Raw genomic sequence first — 14,662 nt, forward strand, 5'->3', positions numbered from 1 at the left:
TGTTTATGAGGTTTTCTTTCAACCAACAGCTTATTTCATGAAGCATCCAAGCATTAGGGTGACACAGACTCCATGGGTCATAAAGTGCACAATCCGTGTAATCCAGAGCTGGAAACTATCCATAAAGTCACTCCATCTACCAAAAACATGGCATCAGAGCTGATTTCGTGCAAAACCAGAGATCATCCAAGTAGCATTTAATGTCTTCTCTTAGGGGAAAAGACGGATGTATAAAATCTTTCGTAATTACCAAATGTCAAAATAATATTGAACAGAATAAATAGTTGCCTAAATTAAGGTTCTCTTGAGGATTGGTTACATATAACAAGAACAACTGACAAATCAAGCATGAAGAGAGGTGGGGCTTATTATTTTTTCTCCCCATAAATTACATGGGGGAATGAACAATTCCTGCTGTGATTACAAGAATATCAAGATCTCATCTGCTTTAAGATCTGTGGTAATAATAATAATGTCTTAACCTTCTGCTGTGCTTTGCATTCTCACAGGACTTGATAAACATTAATTAGGTCTTCAATAAGCAGAAACATTCATTGTTGGTTTTTCCTGATTTAGCATCATTGAAAGTCCGTGCTCTTTCTAGAGTTTAAATGGTTATTTATTGCTTTTAATGTATATTTACTCCACTGACAATGCTTTAAAATTCTTATCAGCAGAAGAGAGAGGTTCAGGGCTCTATTTCTACAACCAAGAAACAGACCAGAATAACAATAGTGCTTCTCCCTTGCAGAATGAATATGGCCCTTTGGGAACTACTCTGTTGGCTTGCAGAACTGTTTTCCTATTTATCTTTCTACACCACATACATGCCATTTCCATCCTTTAAAAGTGATTATGTTTTTTTCTTTTTCTCGTCCTGTACCCCAACAATGCCTAGCAGGGTGCTGTACATATTGCAGGTTTTCAATAAATATTTGTTAGACTGGATTAAATCAAAACTCAGCTCCCAAGTGTTTCAAGCTTTGCAAAACTGTCTCCCACAACTGTTCTCGATATAGTTTAAAAACTGATTTGTTTGCTGATATTATCTCTTTATACTTTTTGGGTGACTATCAGTGGTTAAAGGATATGAAAGCAAATGTGACATTCTTCTAACCATCAAAAGCAAATGCACAAACATCCTTTTAATTGCCAACACTTTGTGAATGTCTAATGGGCATCATGTGCTATTGAGTGGCTGGGAACACAAAGATAAATAGAGTTGCAAGGATAGAACAATTTTTGGTTTTAGATATTGAACTGGCTATAGTTAAATGTGCTGTTTATATGTTTATATTTTCACTTGTAATAAACTAAAATTCTGTGGGGTTTTTTTGTTTGTTTGTTTGTTTGTTTGCCTGCAGATTATACAACAAGGCTGTCTATTGCCTCTTCTCTTCTTCAAATACACTCTAGGATTGGTTATTGAGAGAAAAAAAAGTAGACAACAGAATGGAAGCAAATGACACCTTCTTTACTTACAATTGCTAAACTTCTGGCAATGGTAGTGTAAATTAAAATGAAAGCCCTGTGAATCTCAGATGCAGAGAGTTTTCTTGGGCTTGTTGTTTGCCTGAATTTGGTAGTTGTGTGCTATGAATTCAAGACTAGACTGATGATGACGTTCTTTGAGATGGTGCCATAATTTTATCTCTATGCCAGTTTTGTGGTGCTACTTTAGATCCCTTGAAGTTATGTTTAGCATCTTCCAAGAGTGGATGTGATTCTGCATGTGAACAGGATATATACTCTCTTGGTATTCTTTTCTTTATAAAGATCTAAACAGATAATGGCAGTGTATTGTAAATTTTGAAAAAGTGAAATTTTAGTGATGCCTCAATATCCTCCACAAATAAGCTGTGAGTACCTATCACCCTTGTGATATGGCTGGTCCCTGCCATGAGTACCCCTCTTTGCCCTCCCTCTGACTCAGTGACATTTAAATATAACAATGAAATCCCCTTCATCCGGGCCCCTTAACAAGGTATTAACCTGCTTAACTGAGCTTGCTCCCTGGATGCTCCTCCTACTTGGACTTTGAGTGGCCTGACTCGCCATCCCTCCTGTCTCTAAGACCTGGGAGTAGAAGTCCTTTAATTTCATATGCCTTTCCAGTGGGATTTCCACAGCTGTGTTGGAGTGATACTTAAAGACTCCAAAAACAGCACGTACTTAACCCATTCACTACACAGGCAGGCAGGCCTAGAGAGTCATAACCATTTACAGGAATATTGAAAAGTTACAAATTAAACAGTAAAATGCATTATCCTCCTATACTGTCAGATATATGTTCACAAAAAAACTAGAAAAATTTCTGATGTAATTAGTAGCAAATCATGAGATATTTATAAATTAAAAATATAAAAATTAAAATATTTAATAAAATATGAATATAAATGTTACAAATTTTTATTTTTCTTGCCTCATTTCAGCAAAATCACCAAATACAATGTTGCAATAGAAATTATTACAAAATTTGACCTCAGATATTGCTATATCCTAGTTGGCAACCTATGCCGGGTTCACAAATCTGACTATTCCAATAATTTAAGACAATGACAAAGGAAGCATGCAAACACACTGTTCAAAATCCGGGATGGCTCTCCGATCTTAGGGGTCCGTGGAAAGAGAGAGTGACCCACTGGAATACTTTATTCTTATATAGTGGACACACAAGGGGAGGTTCCATGGAATATTCTATCCCCAAAAGGGCAAAGGGGCAGGATTACAAATGAACAGGTGAGTGTAACTCAACCCCACCAGGTGACGCCTACTCCTGGAGCCACACCTCATTATCCAAGTTGGGGTAAGGCCCAATGTGTTGCGGGCTGCAACAACAGTTCCATACTCCATTACTCAGGACTTTAAGGTGTGTACAGTCCAGAGCGGTTCCCAACACTCCGAGAGTAATAATCTAAATGATCCATCAAAAAAATATAATCATTATCAAAATATGAATAATTTGAATGTTTTAATCAAAATATATACATTAAAATAAGTGTGAAGCCTTTCAACTGAATTATTTTCATACATTTAAAATACCATTTTCAAATTAAATATTCAAAATCATATTTTAGAATTAAAATCAAATACAAATTATAATTGATAGTTATTAAAACTTTAGAATTGAAACAAAGCTGAAAAATACTTAAAATCTGATGATACATTTTTCAAAAACTTAAATGATCCATGATCCCATTAATGTTCATGTTTTAATTTCTACTCTTGTAAAGAATTAGCATCATGCTTTATGCAGGTTGTATCTATAGTAACATATATACAAAATTTGAGTAATGTAAATTAATATTACAAAATATTCCTCAGTCTCCATGTGCAACTTCTTTTTGTCAGTAATTCTGGAACCATGAATTGGAACATGAAGAAAGGCAAGGACATAGCCATTCATCTCTGCTAGGAAACAAAATTCATTGTGAAAGAATCTACTGAGCTCATATTATCTCAGAGGATTTGACGTGTTAATTAATTTATCTTTTCTCTTTCCTAAATATTTGTGTCACTCAATTTCCCTAATGTTTTTAAGTAGTGTTCATCTCCAAGAGTAAAAACTTTAACCCATTAATGATTCTAGAGAAAATTAAGACTGTCAAGTCCAAGTTCCAAAGGCTACATACATGCTTAACAGGTCATTTGTTTGCAACATTAAAAATTAAGAACAAGGATCTGCAACTTTGTGATTCATTCTCTAGCATGAAGGTAATTGTGTGCAGTGTAAGTATATAAAAAATGGACCAAATGTCCAGGACTGTGCTTCTATTACACAAGACCTCCCTGGTTGTTCTCAGCTAAGACTCCAATGTCAGAATTATTTCCCATTCAGTAAGCAGCTCCAGATGTCTCCCTTTACTAGTTCATTCATTTAGGATACACAATAAAGTTATCTAGATATCACTTCCTAGCATGATGATGTGCTTTTTTGACATCTGGAGGGGTGACTTGCAAAGCCCATCTTCACCTGCAATTCAGACTCTTGAAGTAATGAATGCCCTGAAATTTTTTTCTTAAAATTCCTCTTTCATACATTGGTGAAAAGATAGCCTCTTCAACAAATGGTGCTGGGAATACTGGAAATCCACATGTAGTAGAATGAAATTGAACCTCTATCTCTCACCCTGTGCAAAACTCAACTCAAAATGGATCAAAGACCCAGAGATTAAGCCAGAAACCCTGCGCAAAATAGAAGAAAATGTAGGACATATTGGTTCATGAACTGACTTCCTTAAAAGACTTCCAAAGTGCAAGAAGTAAAATCAAGAATCAACAAAAGGGATGGCATCAAACTAAAAGCTTTTTCACAGCAAAAGAAACAATCAAGAAATGAAGAGAGACTATAGAATGGGAGAATTTTTTTGCTACCTGCACCTCAGATAGGGTGTTAATCTTCAGGATATATAAAGAACACAAAAAACTTAACATCAAAAAAACAAATAACCCAATCAATAAATGCCAAAGGAACTAAACAGACACTTCTCATAAGAAATACGAATGGTCAACCAAATATATGAAAAAGTGTTCAACATCTCTAGCAACTAGAGAAATGCAAATTCAAATTACATTAAGATTCCATCTCATTCCAGTCATAATGGCAATTATCAAGAATACAAGTAAAAATAAATGCTGGCAAAAATGTGGGGGAAAAGGTATATTCATACATTGCTGGTAGGTAGGACTACAAACTGAGGTAACCACTTTGTAAAGCAGTATGGAGATTCCTCAAAAAACTAGGAATGGAACCACAATTTGACTCAGCCTTCCTACTACTTTGTGTGTATATATAGATATACACACACAAAGGATTTTAAATCAGTATACCATAGTGATACAGCCACATCAATGTTTATAGCAGTTCAATTCACAATAACTAAGCTATGGAACCATCCTAGGTGCCCTTCAACAGAGGAATGGATAAAGAAAATGTTGTACAGAAACACAATAGAATATTACTCAGCCATAAAGAAGAATGCCTTTATGGTATTTGCTAGTAAATGGATAGATCTGGAGACTATCATGCTAAGTGAAATAAGCCAGTCTCAAGAAACCAAGGTGCAATTTTTTTACTAAGTGAAAAGTAACCTACAATAAAGGGTGAGGGGGAATTAACAGATATTCAGTAGATTAGACAAAGGGGAATGAAGGGAAGAGACAGGGGATAGGAAAAGAAAAGACAGTGGAATGAATCTGAAATAATTTTACTATGTACATATATGAATACACCATAGTGTGTCCTACCATCATGTATATCCACAAAAATGGGGTCATAATTAGAATAAGATACATTCTATGTTTGTGTAATTATATCAAAATGAATTATACTGTCATGTGTAACTAAAAAGAACAACAACAACAACAAAAAAATACCTCTTTCACCCTGTGCAACTTTTTTTTTTCATTAATTCTGGAACCGTGAATTGGAACATGAAGAAAAGCAAAGAAAATGTCAAGTGGTTTATCTTAGAAAGCTGAACTATGCTGCTTTGAAAACAAGCTTCAAAATATCCCAGAAGTGTTTCTCCTGTATTTTCTTGAGGTACAGTTGTAAAAGCTACATGAAGTAATAATTTCTAAGAATCAATTAATATTTTGCTTTTTGAGACAAAATATAAACTAGTAGAAGGAACACACACTCCAGGCCAGACAGGCCTTGGCTCAGACCCCATTTCTACCACTCTAAGCTTATTGTTTTGGGACAAATTATATAGCTTCTTTGAGCCTCAGTGTTTTTATTTGTAAATGAGATAATAATTCTGTGTTCACAGTGTCAGTTTGAACACTAAATGGTGCAACCACCGTGAAATAAGGGGTGACAGAAGAGACTCCAAAGATTGTACATATTGGTATTGATAAGCAAAGACTTATAGAAACTGGTTACACTGAATTCATTCGATGGTCTAGTACGTATGTATTGATCCCACCATATGCCAACCCCCTGGGCACAGTGCTGAGAATTCAAAGGCTGTTGCTTTATACTAGGAGCTTGATATTTTATGGGGGTGCAGATGTGCATATCAGAGACAGGGAAGTGGAATGCAAGCACAAATAACAGAACAGCAAACTTTGCAAGGAGAGTTAGCAAGACTTACTAAGGAAATCTGTAACGATGGCAGCTAGATGAGCTAGAGTGTACCAGGGAATAATAAGAGGGGCACCTGGGGAAGGATGCAAAAGCACAGAGCTATGGAAAGGCTTTTCACCTCTGAGAAGAGTAAAATTTTGAAAAGAGGCAGAGTAACACTATTGGGCCCCTTAGGTGGTTAACTTGAACCCATAAGAGCAGCTTATGTTGTTTGAAATTAGCTCAGATACCAAGGTAATCTGTCAACAGTGTGGCTCCAATTGATCGCAAAGAAAATTTCAGTTCCCTGACATGTGCCACTTTCAATGGGCTGGCCTAAGAAAGGTTGGCTCCAGGGCCATCAGTACGCTAGTGTTTGTCAGTACTCACCACTTTTCTTAAAAAGTACTGAAATTGGAGGCAGAAGGGAAACAGTTATTTTAGATCTAGGACTCATGATTTCTAGCTCTTCATTCCCCTGTAATTTCTGTGATGGGTTGCCCTTTTCAAGAGGAACTCCCTGGGACCTATTCTAAAAAATTGCTGTAACTAAAATACATGTTTCATAGCTAATAACCCAACAGTACTCCATTCCAGAAGCAGAAAAGGAAGATGACACAAAATATCTCTGCAGAAAATATGTCCTCAAATTTTGTAAAGTGGTGTGCAAACATTTCAAAGTAATCTACTGGAAACCAGTAAAACACCACAGCTAGAGCATCAGAAAGATGCACAGAAAGAAACAGCCCTGTGCCAACACGCCAGGAAGGGCAGGACTTGATGAAGCAAACAAGCTCCTGCCTGGACACCTCCAGGGGCCGACAACGATTCTCCCAGGGAAATAATAGTCTTGCTGTTCTTCTGGGGGCAACTGTCCATGCACAACAGTTGCTTCCAGCACAATCCCTGGGTTGTGAGGTGGAGTTGGAGCAGAGGACTGACGATTGTGTAGGTGGAAATCAATCTACTACATAGTCTAGACAATGACTCAATTCCATTTTAGAACATTTTTAAATTTACATGTGGTATTCTTCTCTAATGATAATCTCTCATTATTATTTTCTGAAATCTGATGGATATTTAGGTCAATGCCTTGGAAAGTCTAAGACAGAATATAGTTCTAGAATAGATTCTGTTCCGTCAAAGGAAGCCAGTTGCCTTAATCTACTCACCATTCCGTGATTCAACCACCCTGGGATAAAATTATCAAGCAACTTCGGGTATATCATCTCTCTGTCACAGGCATAGATGGTCCAGAACACCGATACGACGAACTGGAAAAGGAAAAGGAAATCTTTTATTTTGAGTTCATTAACTGTCTACAACATACAATCTGTTGGTTATCTGTTGTTAAAAGAACCCAACAGAATTTGAAACTGATGCTAAAAGTCAGAGAATAAACCAGCTCCTGCTGTAAAGATGGGTCAGTTAGTGGTGACAGTTGGGGTACCTCCTCTCTCTTAGGACTCCCAACTGTGTTCTCTCAGGCAGAGCAAGAGGGAGAGGAAAGAGGCCTGTCGTCAGGAGCAGCACCATTTCAGGGCTCACTGAGCTGGTATGATTCCTCTCAAGAGGGTTTAAAAGTTCACTGGTGGTTTTCTCGGATCCCATTCCCCACTTTACAGAGCTAGCACACATTCAAGAAGCTGTAGCCTTCATCCCTTCTCCTTGAACCCATCATGTGGTTTAAATTAATCTTCACCTTCTCAAGTTTCCATTCCACCACTAACAGCACTGAAACCGCTGCTTATAAAATGTCCCAAAGTCACATTTCCAGCAAATGTATTAATTTATACAGCCTCAGCAAGGGCTTTAGCTGTGCTGAAAAGCAGGGTATGTAGAGGGTAAAGGAAGATTCCGGGTTCTCTTGGAATAACTAAGTTCATCTGCGTTTCAGAAGTTTGTTTTGGCCCATTAGCAACATAATCATTGAAAGAGAGGAGAATACTAGATTTATGTCTTTACTATTCTTTGAACTAATAGTGAGAAAAAAAATTCAGATAAAGAAATAAGTGGCCCATGGTCTTAACCTTCAGCATAGAATTTAAAAGAAAAAGTACGTGCTTTTTTAAATGTCAAAAATAGAGTAAAAAATAGGAAAAGGGAGATGGTCTAGAAGCATCACAGTGTCTATATAATGTTCTCAAAATAAAAAAGATACTTCAAAATAAAAATAATGCAGCATGAATATTAAACCAAAGTTTTTATTTCATTTTCTAGTTATTAATGCTCTCACATTTTATTAATACAAACAATAAATATTACAGTGCCATTTTTAATAAAACACTTTGTTACACCTGATGCTCAGACTAGCACTCAGAATGAGTCCCAAAGTTTTCCCACTGTGAGTTATGATATGGGTAGTCTTAGCCAGGACACACAAAAAATCACCTTTCACATTTAAGTGGAACATTCATTGTTTTATAAAATATAATGGATGATAATTAATTCAATAGGCAATAGTACCAACCTAAGTATCCTTCAATAGATGAATGGATAGAGAGAATATGGTATATATATTCAATGGAATATTACTCAGCTTTAAAGAAGAATGAAATTATGGCATTTGTCACTAAATTGATAGAGTTGGAGAATATCATGCTAAGCGAAATAAGCCAATCCCACAAAACCAAAGGCCTAATATTTTTTCTACTATGTGAATGCACCAGGGAAGAACAGAGTTACCTTAGATTAGATAGAGAAGAGAGAAGGGAGAAGAGGGGAGGGGAAGTGGGATAGAAAGAATAGTAGAATAAAACAGACATTATTACTTTGTGTGTGTGTGTGTGTGTGTGTGTGTGTGTGTGTGTGTATGACTGCATGACCAATGTGTTTCTACAACATGTACAATCAGAAAAAGGAGAAATTATACTCCATCTAGGGGGTATAATATATATCAAAATGCATAAATGCATTATACTATCATGTATAACTAATTAAAAGAAATTAAAAATGTTTTTAAAAACAGGCAACTGTATATTAATTACATTGCTTTAATACCAGATTGGATCCCTATCTTGCTTTTTTTCACTGTAGTTTATAAATGCACAAATTTTTTTAAAAAAGAAAAAATCTATTTTTGCTTAACTTTTCAAGTACAATGAATAGTTTTGAATTATCCATAATTTAGAATTATTTACTTCAGATTTCATATATACTGAGTATCCATGCTGACTGCATTCGTAAGGTACATATTTGATAGTTACCAAGTGTTTATCACATTACCTCTCAGCATAATCTCCTTATAGCAGGCTGGAACACAAATTATTGTATTTTTTCCTTTCAACAAATAGAGAAATTAAGGTTTTTCTTTTCACTTTAGTAACATTTGTTTGTGTGTAAGGATTCACATATCATAAATGGAATGGAACCTCACTATAACTTCAATGATTTTAATCCCACTAATTTGGATGCTAATGTAGACAGAATCTACTGTGCACTCAGTTTATTTCTATTTTATGAAGAAAGGATTTATTAAGGAACTACACACACACACACACACACACACACACACACGTACACACACACAGAGGCATGTGACAATTAATTGTAAAGCATGTAAATTTCTTTCTTTGAATGACCTTGCAGTTGGTGGTCTGAATACTTTGGTGAAGTCTGGATTAACAGAGATCAAGGTGGTGTCAGTGGGGTCAGGGATCCCAGTCACAGTAGGCAAGGGGAAAGAGGCCTTTAGCAGGGGATAAAGTAAAGTAGGCACAATTTTAAAAAACAGGAGAGTTGGCTAAGATCAGAGTCAAAGGAGAGAGAAAGTTAGGGAATTACCCACAAGCAATACCCAGAAGAAAGGGATTAGGACCAAGTACTCTTTCCTCTTTAAAGTGAGATGAAGCACTTTTGCTGCCAGTTGGAAATATGCTGAGCACAGACTGAAAGTGATCTGGAGCACTACTGTGGATAATGTGCTAGAAAGCCAGTAAGATATTTAAAGAAAGACTGTCAAGGATCAAGATACTACAACTGAGGTTAATGGGATGGTTTTGTAGAGGAACCAACAGCATACTGTCCAGAGCTATCAAGATATTTTAAAAAGTGGATTTAGAAAGAGGATTCTGGGAATTTCCCAGTGCTGTGAACTGGGTAACTCTCATAGACAGAAGGTCTGAAATGAGGATGCTATAAAATCAGGAAGAACACCTTTCAGTGACTGAGCAGTGTTTCTAAGCTGCTACTTAGGAAGGAGCAGTTGCCAATGACATACATCAATCACCTTCTATTGAAACACAGTGGACATTCAACTAATGATTGTCCTTCCTATTTTTACTCTCTTCTTGTTGTATAGATTTGGCAAATCTGAGTGAAATCAATCCATCAGGGTTGATTTCATGCCTTAATGCCAGGGTGTTCTACTAGGTTCCATAGCGGTTCTATCCTTAGACTTGGACCCAGGCTTTATAGCCTGGCTCTTCACAGTATGGATCAACAGCACCCATGTCACCTGAGAGTTTGTTCCTATATGCAGAAGACCAGTTCTCACTCTGTTAGGTTCTGATCCTAAATTGTAATAAGATCCTGAGGTCATCCATGTGCACATAAAAGTTTGAGATATGTTGCTTAGTGAGGCCCTTCCAGCCACCTTGTGCCTCCTGCCTTCCCATGGAATGAGGAGATCCCAGGTCTGGAGTCCTCTCTACCCAGAGACTACATTCCTCCCTTCTAGGCCACACCCAGGTAACCATGACACTGGAATTCCCTCCCCAAACACACACAAGTATGACTCACGGTGCCTCCTCCTCTGGTTATGAACCCAGGGTGGACTTTGTAATAAATGTGTGTTTACCTTGATCTGAAAGGGGGTTAAGACATGTCTGTTTGGTGCTTAAGGCTAAGCACCAAAGTTTCATGTTTAATCCGGGTATTCACACCTAACCATGAAGCCATGCAGCCCTGCAGAGCCATTGGTGGAAATCCCTTCACCTCTGCTATATAACATCACCCACTTATGAGAACAAAATTCCATCCTGTTCAGTCCCCTCCTCCACACAAAGCCAGGAGATTATACTGCCCTTGCAGCAGAGCAGGGCAGAATCCTGGAGCCATGTTACAATCCTGCTCACACAGGCTCCCACTCTGTTCTTCTTTCCACAATTGTTTTGACTGTTTTAAGTCCTCTGCAGTTCCAAAGTTCCATTTAACTTTCAGAATCTCAGCTTGTTAGTTTCTACAAATATCCTGCTAGAATTCTCACTGTGACTGTTTGAGAACTGACGTCTTCACATGGAGTCTTCCAACCCATGCACACAATTTACTTCTCCATTTACTGAGGTCTCCTTTTAATTTCTCTCAGCAAGGTTTGTAGTTTTCAGTGTACAGATATTCACATATATTGTGGAATCCATCCCTAAGTATTGTATGTTTTGTGAGGTTATTGTACAACATATTACATTTTTGACATTCTTTGTTGCTAGTCTATAAAAATACAGCATGTTTTTGAATATTGTCATTGTTTCTTTACTTTGGCTAAATTCACTTGGTAGTTCTAATAGCTATTTTGGATTTTCATTTCTACATAATAAGCAAATTAGAACAGTTTTCCTTCATTTCTTACAATTTGTATGTCTTTTACTTTCTTTCCCTTTTAATTGTGCTACCTAAGATCTTTGACACAATGTTGGATAGAGTGATCTAGAATGAGCATCCTTGCCTTCTTCCCTAGTGTAGGGAAACTATTCAGTCTTTCAACATTGAAGTTTGGTATTAGTTGCATAGTCTTCTTTGGTACCTCTTATCAAGTTGAGAAGACCTCTTCTGTTGTCAATTTACTTGGGAGATACATCTATACACACACATACACAGACACACACACACTTATCATAAGTACTATATTTTTTCAGATGGTTTTATTGCCTACCTTGAGATGATCATATAATTTTTCTTCCTAACTCTGTTAATATGAAGAATCATATCAACTTATTCTGAATGTTAAGACAACCTTTCATCCTTGATCATCACATATTATAATTTATGTATGCATGCTGCTGGATTTGATTTGCTATTTTGTTAAGGATATTTTTTATCCTCTATTCATGAAGTATACTGATCTATAATTTTCTTTTCTCATGATGTCTTCATCCGATTTTGGTAACAGGAAATTGCTAACCTCAAAAAGCAAGCTGAAAGTGTTTTCTCTCTTTTCTGAAGGACTTTATGCAAAACCAGTATTTTTTTTTTTCCTTATCCAAGTGATAGACATCTCTAGTAAATCTCTCACAACTTTTCTTCTAGGCAAATTTAATCATGAAGTAATTTTCTTTAATGAAATAGGACTATTGAGGCTTTTTAATTGTTCTTAATTGATTTTAGTAATCTTCATCTTTTGTGGAATTCCTCCATTTTATCAAAGTTTTCTTTTCTGCTATTTTTGTTTTATTTTTGGTTTTGGTGCTGGGGAAGGACCCAGGGCCTTGTGCATGCTAAGGAAAATAACTGTGTTTCTCTAATACTAGGTTGAATCTCCTGCTCTCATCTAAGTGTTTGAATCTACAAAGTTGTTCTTCATATTTCACTGTGGAAATTGGAAAATGCTATCAATCAGGTATGCTTCCCCTGGAGAACCAGGTGTTCTTTACCAGCACAACACTGTTGGGAGCTACTTTCTGTTCACCTCCAGTGGCCCTCCATGGCATCCCTAAAGCACCATGGGGTCACTGCTCAACCCTGGAATTTCAGCCAATACTTCAACCTGTATCATGAAGGAATTATAAAGGTTATTCAAAGTGAAGTGATTTCCAAGGAAGTGTGAGTCACCTTTCTGGGGATGAGACTAGAAGGACAGGAGGCACAGCTAACTGAGTTAGGTCTCATAAACAATTTTTTTTTAACATATAAACACAGAACAGATGGTAGTTTCTTGGCTTCCTACGCTGATATCCTCTTAATAGTATGGTCATCAGCAAACCCAAAATAAGTTTGAACTCTACTACCAGGGCATGCATATGAAACAGAAATAGTTTCACGTGGACAGGCTAAGTGATACTGGAACGTTCTGACACTGTAAAGAAGTTGCTTCTCTGGCCAGGATGAATGGCCAGCTATGCCCCATGGCGCACCTGCTGCTTTCTTGGCTTCCAGGACCAGAATACTGTATTTGAACGAAGAACAGAAGGAACACAGTTACTTTCCAGTCCTTCAGGTTTCAAGAAAAAGTACTTGAGTGACAGCTAACATCAACCCCCATCCACACCCCTAGAATGATTGGAAACTAATGCCAAACAACAAAAACTCTGGACACACAGTTTGCCTCTTTTTAAAAGCAGTTTCTCGTATGATAGCTGACAGAAGCCTAAACTTCAGCTTTAGCACACTTCTAAGAAACTTTCCTGATTATGTTTTTTTCTTTAATTTAGAAAAGCCAATTAAAATGCAAAGGATGTTGTAGAGAAACACTCATTTATAAGGGCCAAGTTGCATGATGTCAGACATCCAAAGAGAGAAGGAGAGGGAAGAAAAATAAATATATCTTTAAAAACTTCAGCTTCAGCATTCAGATATGATTCTATGAAATTCCTTTCCCTTTTGCTATTTTGATACTCAAATAATCAAACGCTCATAGGAAAAACAATCAAATTTGGGGTGGAGGGCTGTCACCTTGTTTCTGGGCTTCTTTCTCATGTTTGTTCTTTCCACATGTGTGCTGTGGCTCTGAGGCCATCTTTAGAGATGCCTCCAATCGCGACACCTCTTTCCAAACAGGTAGCACAAGCATGGGAATGCTGTGTTTGTGTGACCTGCTCTGTTCTGATGGCCTTTATGCACAGTGAATGTCTCACTTTGCTGTGAACCTTATCCTGCCACCTTCATATTGGGGAGATTTTGAGTCCCTATGTTGTCTCCTCCTGGCTTCTCTCCCTCAACAACACTCTCAAATTTAGAAATGCAGAGTAAAGCACAGGACTCTCTAAAATGTCAGTGATTTTTGTTCCAGATACAGCAAGATTCTAGAACTGCTTTCTAGAAATGTGATGTGGAATTCCACTCCTTATAATTATGACTCTGTTATATTTTTTATGCTATGCATTTTGCCCAAATTACCTTAAAACCAGCATCTCCATGAAAAGAGTTTCTAAAGCACATGTTGATGTTATTCCTTTTTTTCCCCCCGACCTTCAGTTACCACCTTTTTGGTAGAGCTATAATTTATCCATATTTATCTACAGTTAGGTCCTTAATTATCTCCACTGACTAAGTCATGTGAGAATAAAAACCCAGCTCCTACAAGGGCCCATATGGTTTGGTTCCTGCTTTCCTCTCCAACCTCAGCTTGTGCTCCCTAAACTCCAACTGGCAATTTGACTGTTCCTAAAAATTACTAAGCTCTTTCCTGCTTCAAGGCCATAGCCTTTCCTACTGCCTATGCCAGGAATGCTATTCCCCATTTCACGTGGCAGGATTCTCTGTTCCTCTGGATCTATCTTCAACAGCACCTCTGCAGGAGAGCCCTCATAGATCACTTGACTGTGGTGCTATTTCCTATCATAGACCTTGATAGAAAAGAGGCTATTTCTGTTATTATTATTGTGCAATTGCTCATTGTCTTGCTCCTCTAGGAGAAGTGAATTGTCAGAGAACAGGGAC

At 37.2% G+C, this 14,662-nt stretch overlaps 1 protein-coding gene across 2 annotated transcripts in view; it reads right to left on the bottom strand.

The window, feature by feature from the left end:
- The window catches only part of Aig1 (androgen induced 1), a 234,759-nt gene that overhangs the window by 143,804 nt on the left and 76,293 nt on the right, over window positions 1-14,662 (bottom strand). For both annotated transcript variants that reach the window (XM_076858181.2, XM_076858182.2), the window contains exon 4: window positions 7,243-7,344. In XM_076858181.2, coding sequence (XP_076714296.1) covers window positions 7,243-7,344 — 102 coding nt within the window. The remainder of the gene's footprint in view (window positions 1-7,242; window positions 7,345-14,662) is intronic.

The sequence above is a fragment of the Callospermophilus lateralis genome, chromosome 6 (genome assembly GCF_048772815.1).
Source record: "Callospermophilus lateralis isolate mCalLat2 chromosome 6, mCalLat2.hap1, whole genome shotgun sequence".
NCBI classification, from domain to species: domain Eukaryota; kingdom Metazoa; phylum Chordata; class Mammalia; order Rodentia; family Sciuridae; genus Callospermophilus; species Callospermophilus lateralis.